This window comes from Macrobrachium rosenbergii, chromosome 16, assembly GCF_040412425.1.
Source record: "Macrobrachium rosenbergii isolate ZJJX-2024 chromosome 16, ASM4041242v1, whole genome shotgun sequence".
NCBI classification, from domain to species: Eukaryota; Metazoa; Arthropoda; class Malacostraca; order Decapoda; family Palaemonidae; genus Macrobrachium; species Macrobrachium rosenbergii.
This window is the reverse complement of record NC_089756.1, coordinates 56,842,418-56,857,473: the sequence shown is the minus strand read 5'-3', so window position 1 is coordinate 56,857,473 and position 15,056 is coordinate 56,842,418. Positions and strand designations below refer to the sequence as shown.

The 15,056-nt window shown below is 40.6% G+C and overlaps 1 protein-coding gene across 3 annotated transcripts in view; it reads right to left on the bottom strand.

Annotated features, from left to right (window-relative positions):
- The window catches only part of LOC136847456 (histone-lysine N-methyltransferase SUV39H1-like), a 933,410-nt gene that overhangs the window by 302,161 nt on the left and 616,193 nt on the right, over positions 1-15,056 (bottom strand). Inside the window, exon 1 of one of the 3 annotated variants that reach the window (XM_067119164.1) lies at positions 13,746-14,202. The exons of 1 other annotated variant lie outside the window; for it this stretch is intronic. In XM_067119164.1, the coding sequence (XP_066975265.1) occupies positions 13,746-13,835 (90 nt within the window). In that variant the 5' untranslated portion in view covers positions 13,836-14,202. Of the gene's footprint in view, positions 1-13,745; positions 14,203-15,056 lie in introns of those variants that run through there. One more of the 3 variants, XM_067119165.1, reaches the window with a different exon arrangement.

Here is a 15,056-nt window from a genome sequence, read left to right as displayed (position 1 = left end):
GATGTCTAGACCCCTAAGTCGAAAAACAGAGCTAAGCATCGCTGCTATCTGAGCGACAGATGTTTTAGAGGAAGAGACTTTGTTTCTTCTACAACAACTCCTAAAATGTGGCCACTGAGCTTGGTAGACATTATTGGAGGAGATGCGTCTACTTTTGGCAATAGCCTCTGAACCCGATTTAGAAAATCCTTTTGCTCTGATGAGTCTGTAGACAGTTGAAATCCTGTCAAGGCCAGAGAGGATAGGCCTTGATGAAACTTCCTGACGTAGGGTTGTGAGAAGACTTGGAATCTCGGGAAGGAGCCTCAGGAAGTCTACGAGGAGATTGATCAGGTCCGGAAACCACTCTTTCTGCTACCAGTAGGGAGCCGCGAGAGTCATCCTTACATTGTGGTGTGAGCAAAACTTCCTCATTACTTCTCGAATCATCCCGAACGGAGGGAAGGTGTAAAGATCTAGGTTAGACCAGTCCAGGATCATTGTATCCGTCGCCAAGCTAGAGGGTCCATAAAAAGGGGGATAGAACAGAGGGAGGCAGTAATTCCTGGAAGTTGTATACAGATCTATGTTTGGTTGACCCCATAATTTCCAAAGGCTGGTACACACGCAAAGATCTAGTGTCCACTTCGTGGGCAGAATTTGTTTGTGGTGGCTCAGCTTGTCAGCCAGGACATTGCACTTGCCCTGTATGAACCAGATGACTAATCGAGTCTGGTTCCAATCCGCCCAGCATAGTAGGTCTCTAGCTACCTCGCAGAGTGAAAATAAGTGGGTCCCCACTTGGTGTTTGATGGGTGCTAGGGCTGTGGTATTGTCTGACTGTACCGCTAAAGTCTTGTTGTGTACCTGTGTTGCGAAGTGTTGCAGACCTAGATGTATCACCTTCAACTCTCTCACGTTGATATGAACCCCTTTCTCTGAAGACCACCTCCCCGAGACTTCCAGGTTCCCGAGGAGCGCTCCCCAACCTAGGTCCGACACATCAGAAAAGAAGTCTAGGTCGGGGCTCACCGGAACAAGAGACTTCCCTTCCGAAAGTCTGTCTGCGGACCTCCACCACTGCAGATCCTCCTTTACTTCCAGGGTTATCGGAAAGACACGACGGTCTTGATGCACCTTTCGATCATAACAAGCTCTTAAATTGAACTGGAGAGGTCTCATGTTAAGTCTCCCCAGTCTTACGAATTGCTCCAGAGAAGCGAGAGGAAGAGGTCTACCTTCCCAAACAAGTCGAGAAAATTCAACACCTCGAAGGATTTGAAGAAACTCTTCAACAGATGATCCATTCCTGTGCTGAAAAGAACGTCTTGACCAAAGCGAGAGCCAGCCTACGCCCAGAGTCAATAAGCGCAGAAAAGTACCCCTGGAAAGAGGCAGCCACTCCCAGAGAAGGAGCTTCTCCAGTTGCATACGACAAGTACTTCATATGTGCGACGAGAGGGAGGAACACAAACAGGCTTTCCCTTGATCCTTCTTCTCAGAAAGCCAGTTCTCTACTTGGTGAAGCGCTTTCTTTGACAAAGAAGAGAGAACCATCCTAGGAAGTCTCATTGAATCCACAGGTTGATTGCTCATCAAGAACAACGAAGCTGGAGAGGAAGGAGAGGCTGGAGTGAAAAATTCCAGGACTGCTGCAGAAGGAACTTGAGGAGTGTCGCATACAGTGTAGAAGACAAGTCCTGCTCCCCTTCTTCGTCTCCAGATGAGATCGGAGACATAATCGGGTCTAATTCAGGAGCTGTCTGTGCTGCAAATTTCTGTAAAAGATGAAGGATATTATCCAGTTTACGTTGCAAAGGCTCAAGAGCTGGGTCCAACGCAGGAGAAGGATTATCAGAAGCTGCAGGGTGCTTGGAATATAGAGGAGGCTCAAGCACTAGGGGAAGATCGGAAGCTTCAGGTCACTCCAACAAAAAAGAACATCCGACCTCCTCAGGGCACTTGGCTGCTTCAGGGTGCCTGGCTGCTACAGGGCACCTGTCTGCTTCATGGCACTCATCAAAGCATTCCATCGATACAGGACGTTCAGAGGGAACAGGGCGTTTATGCAAATTCTGGAACTGCTCACCTGAGAGGCGCAGCGAGTTAGAACCTTGCTCCTGGTGCTGAGGAGAGAAGAAACGCTCCGGACTGTCCAACTTGCTACACGAAGGTTGTGGACTGAAGGAAGGCTCCCTCATTTTCTTGTAAGGGAGATGCAGGGACTGATCCTTACCCGGGAAATGTCTCTTAAGCGGGCAAGATTCATCGGGGAAGCGACGAAGATGGCTCTTACGAGGCGAGGACTCCCTTGGGCTACCAGTAAGCCTCCTCCCAGGTAGCGGGGAGTATGCCTTGGAGAATCAGTGGGAAGAGCAGCCACCTCCTCCACTGACACTTCACCTTTAGCACTGTTTTCAATCTTGTCCATCAGGACATGCACTGATGCCCCTAACTGGGCCACTACCAGATTTAAACGTTGCTCAAACTTATTCTAAAGGCTGGCGAAGCGATCGGGTTCGGAAGTGATGGAGCCAGGAGAAGGAGTAGGTGGTTTAGGAGAATTAATTGATGCAGGTGGTGGAAGGGTTAACAGTTGGAGAATTAACAGACATGTCAGCTTTATCCGATCTAGGAGTCAAAGCCTGACTAGCTAATTTTCTGCTGGCTTTAGCGGCTGCTTTCCTTCTCCTATCTCTTTCTAACTTAGCTAAATGAGAATTTAAAGTTTTCCATTTCTGTTCTCCCCAATCCCTACATTCGTTACATGTCAAAATAATAAAGCAAACTTGTCCTCTCCAACCAGAACACAAGGTGTGAGAAAACTAAGTCAATTTTGTCATCCAGGTATTGCAGCCTTTACTGCAATACCGGAAACTAGAACTACTAGTATCAGACATATCCTAACTAGTTGTAGAGTCAAAATCGTGTAAAGTCAAATCCAAAGAGTCACTATGTGAAAAAATGCCGAAAAGGCTACAAAAATACTTCATCAAGGAAGAAAATTACAAATCCAAACACTTTAAACTGCTGTAACAACACCAGGTGTTGATGCTACATGAGGCAGAAACAAATTGTCGTGTTGGCAATGTTGTTCCTCTTTCGTACCCTGAAAGTGGGTGGGGCATAGTCACCTACACAAAACAAAAGAATCGCTACCACGGAATTCAGAATTCTACCTTCATGGACAGAAAATTAAGTCAAATGTAGGAGGAGTGAGGACTTGAGAGAAGACTTGTGCCGTCTGCATATCCAAGGGCTGTCTGGTTCGTCTCCATCTTGAACTTTGTTCTCTATTCGAAGAGAAAAAGGGGGGTATGGGCCATGCAGGCTCGCTGACAACCCTGTGGACTAGCCAGCAACCGTGCGGACTAGTTGCTGACCCTGCTGACGCTTGACAGCTGTGTGGATATGTGGACATCTGTGTGGGCTCGACTTCTTATCTGGACTCAATAACGCCTTACATGGACTCAACAACACCTCGTACAGACCAAAAACATATGCAGAACTGTACGTGGCAGAAACTAATATCTGACACACTTACAAAAAACTTGAAAAGTCCATAAAGAGACACAAAAGCCTGGGCACGGGATAGCAATGTCCTTGTCCGTAACCAGGTGTGACGAATTCTTCTGCCAGCACACACAATCCTCTAAACAGAAAAAATAGTCCGTGAGTGGGCACTAGATGTTCAGCAGCAGGAGCTTAGTACAGGCAGTCCCCAGTTATGAAGAAGAAGAAGAAGAAGAAGAAGAAGAATGTGCAGGAAGGCTGTGAAATGAAGCTAGCCTCCTTACTGCTTGACAGGAAGCATAGAACGGCAACCGTCATCTGTGTGTACCTTCAGCGGCTGTGAAGAACCAAAAAATGTCACAGTGCTTACTGTCTGTGCTGGAAAACTGGGAACTGGATGAAAACTAGAGGAGGAATTGCAAAACTCGCACATGAAGTCTGTCTAACTTGTGGACAACAGAGTCCCCAGTAGACTCATCTGCTAATGTTCTGAGTAAGATGAAAAAACGGGCTGGAAATCAGTGGACCGTCTGAAAGTAGCTGTGATTCTCTTGGCAGATGGGAAGCCTGAAAATTCTTGAGAGTTGAGACTGACATCCAAAAAGCTGACTCTTGCAACAGAGGCTGTGTTTTGATGAAGTGATGTCTCTTGACAAAAATAACAGGACTGATTGAGACTGTGTGGCATTCACAGTAGTAAAGGAGCACCAGAACTCTTTCTTCTTGAGATTCCAAAGAAAAGAGCAGAAATCTCTAAAAACCATCTCAACTGTTCTTGTCTGCACAGGACAGGACTACAAGACTATCAGAGGCGATGTCTCTCAGTAAACACATGGGAGTCCTCTATCATCTTAGCTTGTGATCCTGCTGCCAGTCAAGAAAAACTTTTACTTCATAAAAACTTGACAAGATCTTCGACAAGGTGGTCTAGTTCCGTCGAAGCACCAGAGGGAGGAAAGTCCAGACACTTGTCTTGCTTTCTTTTCAACAACAGTCAAACTTCCAATTCCCTGAGAGACTTCTTGGAGGACGAAGAAAATGCCATAAGTGGGAGCTTTCCTCAACAAGCTCGTAAATTTGGGACACAAAAGTCCCTGTCTGCAAAGGACAAGACTCCGAGACACTAATTGTCGCTAACAAGGGAGCAATATCGGCTCGTCTTGAACTCTAGGTGAAGGTGGAACAGACTGAAGATCCAAAAAGCTTGTGAGCGATCTGTATGGCGCTCAGAGGTGGGAGTCTGATACTGAAGTGTTGGCGCCTGCTGATCAGGGACCAGCACTGGCCACTTGCATTCAATCGGAGACTGGTGCTCAACAACAGTGAGTTCTTAGCAAAGATGGGCGCAGAGTACTAAACAGGAACTGGCGCCAGACACTAGTGGGCTGGTGATGGCACATGAGAGCAGGCAATGAAAGCTCTGTAGGTTGGCACTGGGAACCAAAGAGAGTGCAGGGCACCCAGGAACTGGTGTCGGGCACTCGGGAATAGGAATTGGCGCTAGACACTAGTAGGATGGAGCTAGGAGCTCAGGAGGACGTCAATTTGATGAGTGATGATAACACTACACATTCATCAATACGCCTTTTGAGTGGCTGTCTGCCGATACCTGGGAATGTACTACAAGTTTGACTGAGGGGGCAACTACCTGGGGGCAAACCCCCTCAGACTCCCTTGGACTGCCAGTATGTCTCCTCTCAGGTTTAGGGGAATATGGCTGTGATTTTAGGTCTAGGAGATCCAACGGGCTGAATAGCCACCTCCTCCACTACACATCCATTAACCCTTAAACGCCGACTGGACGTATCATACGTCAACTAAAATTGTCTGTTGGGTGCCAAGTGGACGTATGGTATGTCGACTACAAAAAGTTTTTTTTTTAAATATTCGCGGGGAAATAGTTACAGGCCTAGTTTGCGAAAGATTTTTAAATCACGCGCCTTGAGGGATGCTGGGAGTTCACGGATCACACTGTTGTTTTGTTTACAAGCGTTAGCCAGCTGCGCATGTGTGAATTCCTTTCTTTTCGCACTACAAAGCATCAGCGACGCATCTCAGAAATTCTTTCGTCATGTTGTCGTAATTTTTGCACCGTTTTATATTAGCCGTTACATAAAGTTTTATATATGAAAATGTGTGCAATTTCATGTAGAATACAACTAAAAACAACCCATGGTTGTAGCTTTTATAAGTTTTTAAATATTTTCATATAAATCACGATAAGTGCCAAAATTTCAACCTTCAGTCAACTTTAACTTGACCAAAATGGTAGAAAAATGCAAATGTAAGCTAAAACTCTTACATTCTAGTAATATTCAATCATTTACCTTCATTTTGCAACAAATTGGAAGTCTCTAGCACAATATTTCGATTTATGGTGAACTTTTGAAAAAAACTTTTTCCTTATGTCAGCACGCGGTAACTGCCGAAAATCTAAGAAATTCTTTCGTCACGTTGTCGTAATGTTTGCACCGTTTTATATTAGGCGTTACATAAAGTGTTATATATGAAAATGTGTGCAATTTCATGTAGAATACAACAAAAAATAACTCATGGTTGTAGCTTTTATCAGTTTGGAAATATTTTCATATAAATCACGATAAGTGCCAAAATTTAAACCTACGGTCAACTTCAACTCGACCGAAATGGTCGAAAAATGCAATTGTAAGCTAAAACTCTTACATTCTAGTAACATTCAATCATTTACCTTCATTTTGCAACAAACGGGAAGTCTCTAGCACAATATTTCGATTTATGGTGAATTTTTGAAAAAACTTTTCCCTTCCCTCTGCACGCAGTAACTCTGCTGAAAATCTCAGAATTTCTTTAGCCACCTTGTAGTAATTTTCGCACCGTTTTATATTAGGCCTTACATAAAGTGTTATACATGAAAATGTGTGCAATATCATGTAGAACACAACAAAAAATAAATCATGGTTGTAGCTTCTATCAGTTTTGAAATATTTTCATATAAATCACGATAAATAGAAAAAATTAGACCTTCGGTCAACTTTAACTCGACCTAAATGGTCGAAAACTGCAATTGTAAGCTAGAACACTTACAGTCTAGTAATATTCAATCAATTACCTTCATTTTGCAACAAACGGGAAGTCTCTTGCACAATATTTTGATTTATGGTGAATTTTTGAAAAAACTTTTTTTACATCCGCGACATTACAAATTCATGCATCATTTTGTGATAATATTTTCTCTGTGTTGCTTTGATCGTTTTACAATTTGTTATATACCAAAATCATTGCAATTTAGTGTACAACAAAAAAAAAAAAAAAAATAACTCATTAGCTTTAACCGTTTTGCTCACAGCGCGATTTGTATACAATTATATGAAATTTTTTTTTCGCGCTGTCATATATTCCAATATTTATATATGATATTTTTTTTCATTTCTGATGGTTGCATACTAAACTTCAGGCAATGACAAAAAAAAAGGAGACAAAAATGAACTCTTAATCTTAAAAACTAAGTGTGCTGTGATTTTTTGAAAAAAAAAAAAAAATTTTTCCGATTCGGCGCTAACTCCCGAACGCCGCTGGCATACGACAGACACTTATGTAAATAGAGGCTCGGCGTTTAAGGGTTAAGACACCTTTTCAGTGGCTATCTGTTGATACCTGGTAATGTGCAACAGGCTTGACCGAGGGGGCAACTACCCGGGAGACTTCCCACCAGCCTTCATTGGACTTTCAATATGCCTCCTACCAGGTTTAGGGGTCTGACTGTGACTTATGTCTAGGAGAACCGGCGGGCCAGATAATCACCTTCTCCACTGCACATCATTCACTGTTACAAGGCAAATTTTCTGTCAACCTGGATACGAGACTGGCAATGGCATGCGAAGGAAGAGAGGGAGTCAGGTGTGGGAGCAAGTGGATAAAAAGTAGGAGGAATAGTAGCAGGAGAGAAAAATGGATGTGGGGAGAGTTGGCGCCAGGCATTCGGGCACATGAGAGCAGGAGCTGGTTGCTCTGTAGCTGGCGCCAGGCGAGCTGGGAGCATGATTCTTGGCTCTCGAGAAAGCCTTCTCTCCTGAAGCTCATCCACTAAAACATTAAGCATAAAATCTCTCCTTGCTACATTCCTGCCCTTACACTTTTTCAGTTCTCTGCAAAGGAAAAAGGTGTGAAAAGATGTTATACAACCGGCAAATAATGAACAAAGCTGTTGCAAATACCTGATGTTTCCACTGGACACAGCAGAAACAGAATGAGATTGTCTGCTAAGTCATTCCTGGTATTCCTGTTAGTGGGCGGGACTAGTCCACCTACACTAAACAATTGAAGCACTACTGCGAATTGTGAATTTAAGCTGCCACACGAGTTAGAAACTACAGCAATGTAATTACTTGCTGAGTTACTTACATAAAAACATAAAGAATGGGGACAGACATATAAAGTCATTCAAGTCTCAATGTGTCCAACAATGGTCGCCAATCTCCAATTGCTTATGGAACTAGAAAAAGGTCAAGAGGTAAAATCCCAGTGAATTACTGCCTTGTTCATTTCCTTCTCTTTAATTTACAACCTACTACTAAAGAAAGAGAGACTTCTGCTGAAGAAGACAGGAACAGCTATAGGAGAGTACACCAGTGGAGAGTAACCTAAAAGGAATCGTAAGTCTCCTCCGCCATATAAGGTTCTGCTCCTAAGTCTCTCCAAGCATGCCAGGAGGCCTGCAATTGGCCATCTGCCAGAACTTGACGGCTGAACTTATCCCCGAACGGCATTTAATAAGACTTGCCCCAATACATACACTAAACCCCCTGTATTCATGGGGGATGCATACCACACCCTCCCGCAAGTAGCTAAAATCCATGAATACTTAAAAAAAAAAAAAAAAAAAAAAAAACAACAACAACAACTCAGAACTGCCTATTTTGATAGTTCAAAAAAAAAAAAAAAAAAAAAAAAAAAAAAAAAAAAAAAAAATGCCTATACCAGGTATTATCCTACTTATGATGGGGTTAGGTTCCAAAAAACCCACCATTTGTTGAAAAAGATGTATCTCAAATACAGACTAGTGCCACGATGCAAGAATCGTTCCAGGTTCCCTCAAACTCTAAACAACGTTTGAACAACAGCAATTGAAATACGGGACATGAATATAAAAAGAAACTCTCACAACACTACAACATATTTATTCACAACCTTATTTACAGAGAAAATTAAATGTTATTTCCCCTTTGCTCCCACTCAACATAACACTAAACAAAATGAAATCTAAGCAGCTATAGATAGGGAGAACAGGTTGCAAGGTAGAGCAATCCTACTACTTATATGGTGAATTGGCGAGTTACCCTTTCATGCCTGGGGTTTCAGCTGAAGAGATGATGCTGGCACGATGACCTCGGGTTTGAAGACGTCACAGAAGGGCGGCTGGGAACTCAGCATAGATGTTGCTGGTACGGTGACCACAGGCTCGTAAACGTCACAAAAAGGAATGTCTTTGAGATGAGGCAGCAAATGCTGTTTCTCCAAGAGTCCGGAGATTGTGCAAATGGAGGGCAGGAAGGGCTGAAGACTCGTCCTCGCTACAGGCAGGAAGGGCTGACTACTTCACATTGTCACAGGCAGGAAGGGCTTAGCTACTCCACGTTGTCACAGGCAGGAAGGGCTGACCACTTTTCTTCTTCACTTGTAAGCTCGCTGTTTCACCTCGTCTCGAACATGGAGGGCTTAGGGGCTTCTCATCACAAGCAGGAAGGGCTGACTGCTTCTCTTTATTTCGGGCAGGACAAGATTTTATGGAGAAGAGTAAGGGGGCGTTTGAAGGAGATACTCCCGTCAGAGCTTGCTTCGTCCGACCTCTGAGTACCGTCCCTGTCTGTCTATATCTCTGTCTCGGGAAGTCTCTTCTAGAAGCTTATATACCTCTGTATAGGCAGAGCTAATGACGTACAATCGTAATTCCCATATAAGGAGTTTTTTTATTTTCTACACACTGACTGGTTCCTAATATCCGCCCACGTCCGGTCACGCCATAGACGATTCCAGATCAAATATTCTGATGCAATGTGGATTGAATATTGCGCCATGTTACAAAGGCGTGGTATTAGATACCACATGGTGTTGTTTCCAAAAGAAAGGGTTTTCATCGACTTGCTACTCGTCCAGGACACGTTGACAACAGGAACTGACTGGTGAGCAAACACAGGAAGCAGTTATGTCTTGGAAAAGACATTTCTTTTTTAATATATTTCATCATTATTGCATCTAACCGCGACATTCTCGCCTACACTAAGGTACTCAGTACCATGTATACATATATGGTAGCTTAGCCTACACTAAAAAGTATGCTCTATATGTAAGAGGCGTCCAGAGATAAAGGGGTGACATTGCCAAAAACTGATTTTGAGTAAAATGCGTTCAAAGTTGAGCTATCAATAACGGACATTTCTCTTGACTTACTACATCCATTTTTATATGAATTTTACTTGTCTTGCCTAGCCATATATGAAAAAATTAAAAAACAATAATGTTGTGTTGGAAAAAAAATCATAACACATCAAAATTTGCATACCCCAGTATGCAAAACAGTTATGAAAATATGAAGACCCAATTTTTTTTTTACATTTTTAAAAACTTCTTTGTTCATCATAAATAAATGTTGTGCGTAAGCACAACATTTTTCTTCAAAATTGTCATTTTGATCATTTGTTTTACACTACACTAAATCAAGTGTGTTAATTTGAAAATATCCAAATAAAACATTTATTTTGTTGATATGATCTTTTCATTATACAGTATTCTTTTTCATCTTTGCTCAGGTTACCTTACTCAAAACATGATTCGAAGCAAGCAAGCTTACCATTGGGTTCGCAAAATGATGTTTGCATGGTATAGAAAACTGTTACAGCATATGAGAATAAAGGCTTTATTGTTAACACTATTTTCTATTACAGGTATTACAAAATTCCACTATTATCTTGTTTTATAAGTAAAAAGTTATACATGAAAATTTTGTCCCCAAGGTTGACTTCAATATTAGTTGTATGGATAATATTTTAACAATGACTGTGACTGAGATACAGAATCTTCTTCTTGTAGCTCCTCACAATAAGTTTCATCAGAATCACAATTGATATGTATGATACTTGATTTTTCTTCGTCGTCTTGTTCGTCAGATGATATAATGATGCATTCATCTGAAGAATTATCAATAATTTCAACACTCATTATCTGACAAATCATCATTTTCGTCTTGTTTCCAGAATCACAAAAACATTATTTTCTTCAGATGTTTCATTTTCATCAATTTCATTATCTGAATCTGACGAATCTTGGGGTGGCAGACTTTCATCAAATAAAAGTTTGAGTAAGATGGGGTTATAGTTGTCATCAAGTTTTAGTCGTTTTGGTTTCCTCCCACTCATCTTTTTCAATAATAGTAATAGATTATCACCAAATGAATGTTCTACTACACAGTATGCAAGTTAATAATGCAACTGAAGGTTGATTCTGAGTGCATTTGTGATGCCGTGGAGTCATTGCTGGGAATGCATATACTGTGCTGTTTCATGAAAAAGTTGAAATGAATGTTGACCAAACGCAATCTCTCTCTTCCCTTTTATTGTACGAGTGTTATGTATTTTTGTGGTCATTTAGAGAGAGAGAGAGAGAGAGAGAGAGAGAGAGAGAGAGAGAGAGAGAGAGAGAGAGAGAGAGAGAGAGAGAGAGATTCAACCCTTCCCTCCCCCTTTCCTAACTACAACCCAGCAGTTTCGACATTTTTTATTTGTTTCGATATTACACAGGTTGTAGAATTCAACACAGTGTTGTCTATATAATCATACTATGACTGCTTTGCATTATATGCAGCAAAATCATTAACAAAAAAAAAACCAAAGCAAAATCCAGAAGTGTTCAAAAGGTGTTCGAGTGTTCCAATCCCTGATAGTTGGTGTTGCCTGCCATCCAGAAAGCAAGACCTAGGTGGGTTGGTGATTGTGGTTTCTGAGTGTACGTATACAGTACAGTATAAGCATAACAACAACAGGCTCATGCAGTATATCACAATCACAACCAAAAACAAAAGGCTGTAAAAATCAAGTGATCATTCGTGCACAGAAGATGCCTATACTCAACGGCAGCCGAAAGCAAAGTGAGTGCACATCGGTGAGTGGGCGGGGCTTCCACCCTTACCTTCAGTAGTTAACTACCTTATTTTAAAAGTTAAACAGCCGTTCCCAGCTCGCACTGCAAGTAATATTCTTATGTAAAGACCAAAGGTTTCTATTCATGTAGGAAAAAATTAAAATTTAAGTTCTCAGTAAAAATAAAATTATCAATTCTTTAAAATACTCCTAGGTAAAGAAAAGTACCATATTTGTACTACAGGGTCATTTCATTTGTCAAAACTGGATAAATTTTAATTATGTATATTAGTTGACATTTAAATGTATATGCTGTATATCTAGCCTAATTTACAAAGGAATCTTGTCTCTGGTCCAATGCCCACTTAGGTAATGGGAAGTTTACAGTAGTAGTAGTAAATGGCCAACACATAAGTCAGGGTAAAACTAAAACCCATGAGATGCTGTGCGTCACTAGAACTGACCCCTTATATGTTACATATGGATGACAACGACATTATTGATGCTGTATTTTCAAATACTGCAGTAAATTTAGTCCCGCCCCTTAGCTTGCTTGAGTGATGTCAACACTCACCAGCCATTCAGCTCACTGTTAAACATAAAAGATATCAAAATTCTCTTGAACACTGGTATAAAAATAGCAAAATTTTAAACCTTCCTTCAGCAGGAGGGCAGGGTCAGGGAGGCCTTTGTATCCTGAAGGTGAGCAACACTCAAAAGATTTCTGTGACAAAACGCAATTGTAACCATGTATTAGTTTTAGTGGCCATAAATCAATCAATTAATCCAATCACATATAACATTAGGTGATTAGGTAAAAAATGAGCAAGAAAAGATTGATTCTATTTAGTTGCAAATGCATAATGTCATTGTCATCAAAAGGTGAAATAACCTAAGGCATAGAAGGCTACCAGATTTAACCAAATGAGGTCAGACTTCAACCCCCCTACAAAACATAACCTAGGCCCCAGCAAACCTAGCTCATGGATAGGTAGATAAAGACTACACTACATCATATAAGGCGGAGGACAAGACTAATGCTACCTAGCTTAAGCTTGGAGATGGTATGGGCTAGTCTATCTGAGTGCTGTTCACTTTTTCCCCTGGCTACTAAAAGCAAACTGGCCAATTAACATCTGTCAAGAGAAATGAAATTTTGACACTGGTTGAATGATAATGATTGCATTATTTATTCCTTATGAAATGTGAAGGCCACCTTATTGCCAGTGATGTCAAGCCAGTCGAGAAGTTAATGAATGTATGAATGCTTTGTAAATGTTCTAGCTTAGGTACCCACTGATAATGCCACAATTTTGTGATAGGCTAGGATAGGATATGTCTCCAATCTACTGAGTGACTTGTGTGAATAGAGCAAACAAGCAAATTTCATTTGAACTGACATTATGCTACTGCTTTTTTCCTGAAACACAAGGCGTAGCCTATGCTGTTTTCCCATCAGTGTTCTTGCGTTCTGGATATTTCACCAATGCTCCTTACACTTTCCCTACTAGCCTAGTAAGTGAGGCCACCCTACTCTTGTCTTAGTTTTTCTGTACCCAAAATCCTTTGGGCATCTGAGCAAATAAATAGCCTAGGTCAGCTGGTAAGCCTATTTTGCAGATTGTAATAACTGTATTCACCTACCACTAAATACCATATTGGAAAATACCTACAGAAGCTGCAACGGGTCCCAATGAACCTAGCTTAGCCTAAGTATGCAGAGAAAGCCTAGCCTACCTCTCCTACAACGGATTTTGCTCTTTGCTCACGTCTTGGGCTAACCATATAACCTGACTCTGAAATCCTCACTTTTAATTAAATCAATATGAGAACGTTAATCCGGGTAGCGCTCGAGGACCTGAGAGCTAAAGCCTAACTAGGCAGACTAGGTATAGCCGCCTACCGCATCATCTGCGACAATTTCAGCTGCTGGCCTTGAAGAACCTCTCTCTAACGTGTGCCAACATTTCTTGAAATTCTTGTGCGTATGGCTTGAGGAATTTCCAGTCCGTTCCCTCTCAATATAAATCCGATGTTGCGTAAATCTGAGCTATAATGGTACAACTACAAAACAACCATACCCCCTTAAAATAGGCATTTAAATAAAGTCGTTACTTTTTTTTTACTTTTTTTCCCACTTACCAGTTTCGAGGTTTTGGGATCCAATTTTTGGCTGCATTTCCCACGATCAGGGGACAATTTCTTCAAGCCGTTGTTATGAACGTCCGTCATTTTAATATATATCACTGGTGATTGCAAATAACATGCAAGAATGGACTCACTCTGAGGCCCAAAACACAAAATACGACTAACTCGAACTTCGGTGCCGTCCTGTCAAGTTCAAAACAACAACATCAGTTCGGCGGGAAAACGTTAGTAGCCGCCGGGCTAAAAGCTCTTTGTTTCGTTCAAGTTCAATAAAACAAAATACCCCTTAAGAGGTTCATTTAATTATTTTTCAGTGTTGCTTCACGATATTTTTAGTGCCTCAAGTATGGATTTGCGTTCCGTTCTTTTTTTCCCGTTATTTAGAAATGTTTGAGGGTACCGGTCATAGTAAATCGTTTTCCCCAACAGTGTTTACGCGAGTTGCCACACTTCTATAAAGAAAAAATATATACATTTCTGTATAAACAACTATAACTAACCAGGCGACAAATAAATAAAGGCCACTAACAGTAAATTTTACTCCCTCTCGTGTACTTTCTACTCGTTCGTGTCACATCTTGGAAAATATGGACAAGTCGTTTACAACACACAAAATGGCAACTTTTACGCTCGTATGAATTTTTGATTAGCAGATTCTTTTAGCGTCGAGCATCAGGCGTCAATGCCATCTTTACGAGTTAAACTCAAAGAATGAATTGTTCTGGCTAGATCTGAAGCCGATTTTAGGCAAAAAAACATATTTGCTTTGACAAAAAAATTATATATATATATATATATATATATATATATATATATATATATATATATATATATATATATATATATATATATATATATATATATATATATATATATATATATATATATATATATATATATATATATATATATATATATATATATATATATATATATATATTGCTTAAAATCAAACTACACAAGACTTGTAGTGTATGAAAAGCAATATTCGTCGTATCGTTTCTTTAATATTTTGTTTTTTTTTTTCACGAAAACCTGGTTTATCGCATCTCCCCGAACAATTTCTTGGCTTTTTTTATGGTGGACAAATATCCACTGTTTTACTATGTTTTTTCTCAGGTCCCACTTCACCGAAGTAAATTGTGTAAATTGTAATTTACATAATATTGCAGAGACATTCTGAGATTTATACCGCAGACTTTAACTTAACTGTCAAATTCTTACTGTTGTAGCACTCAAAGAATAAGTGTCTTCAGCTTTTACTTGAAAGCCCTAATATTTTCAGTCTTCATGATTTAAAGTAGG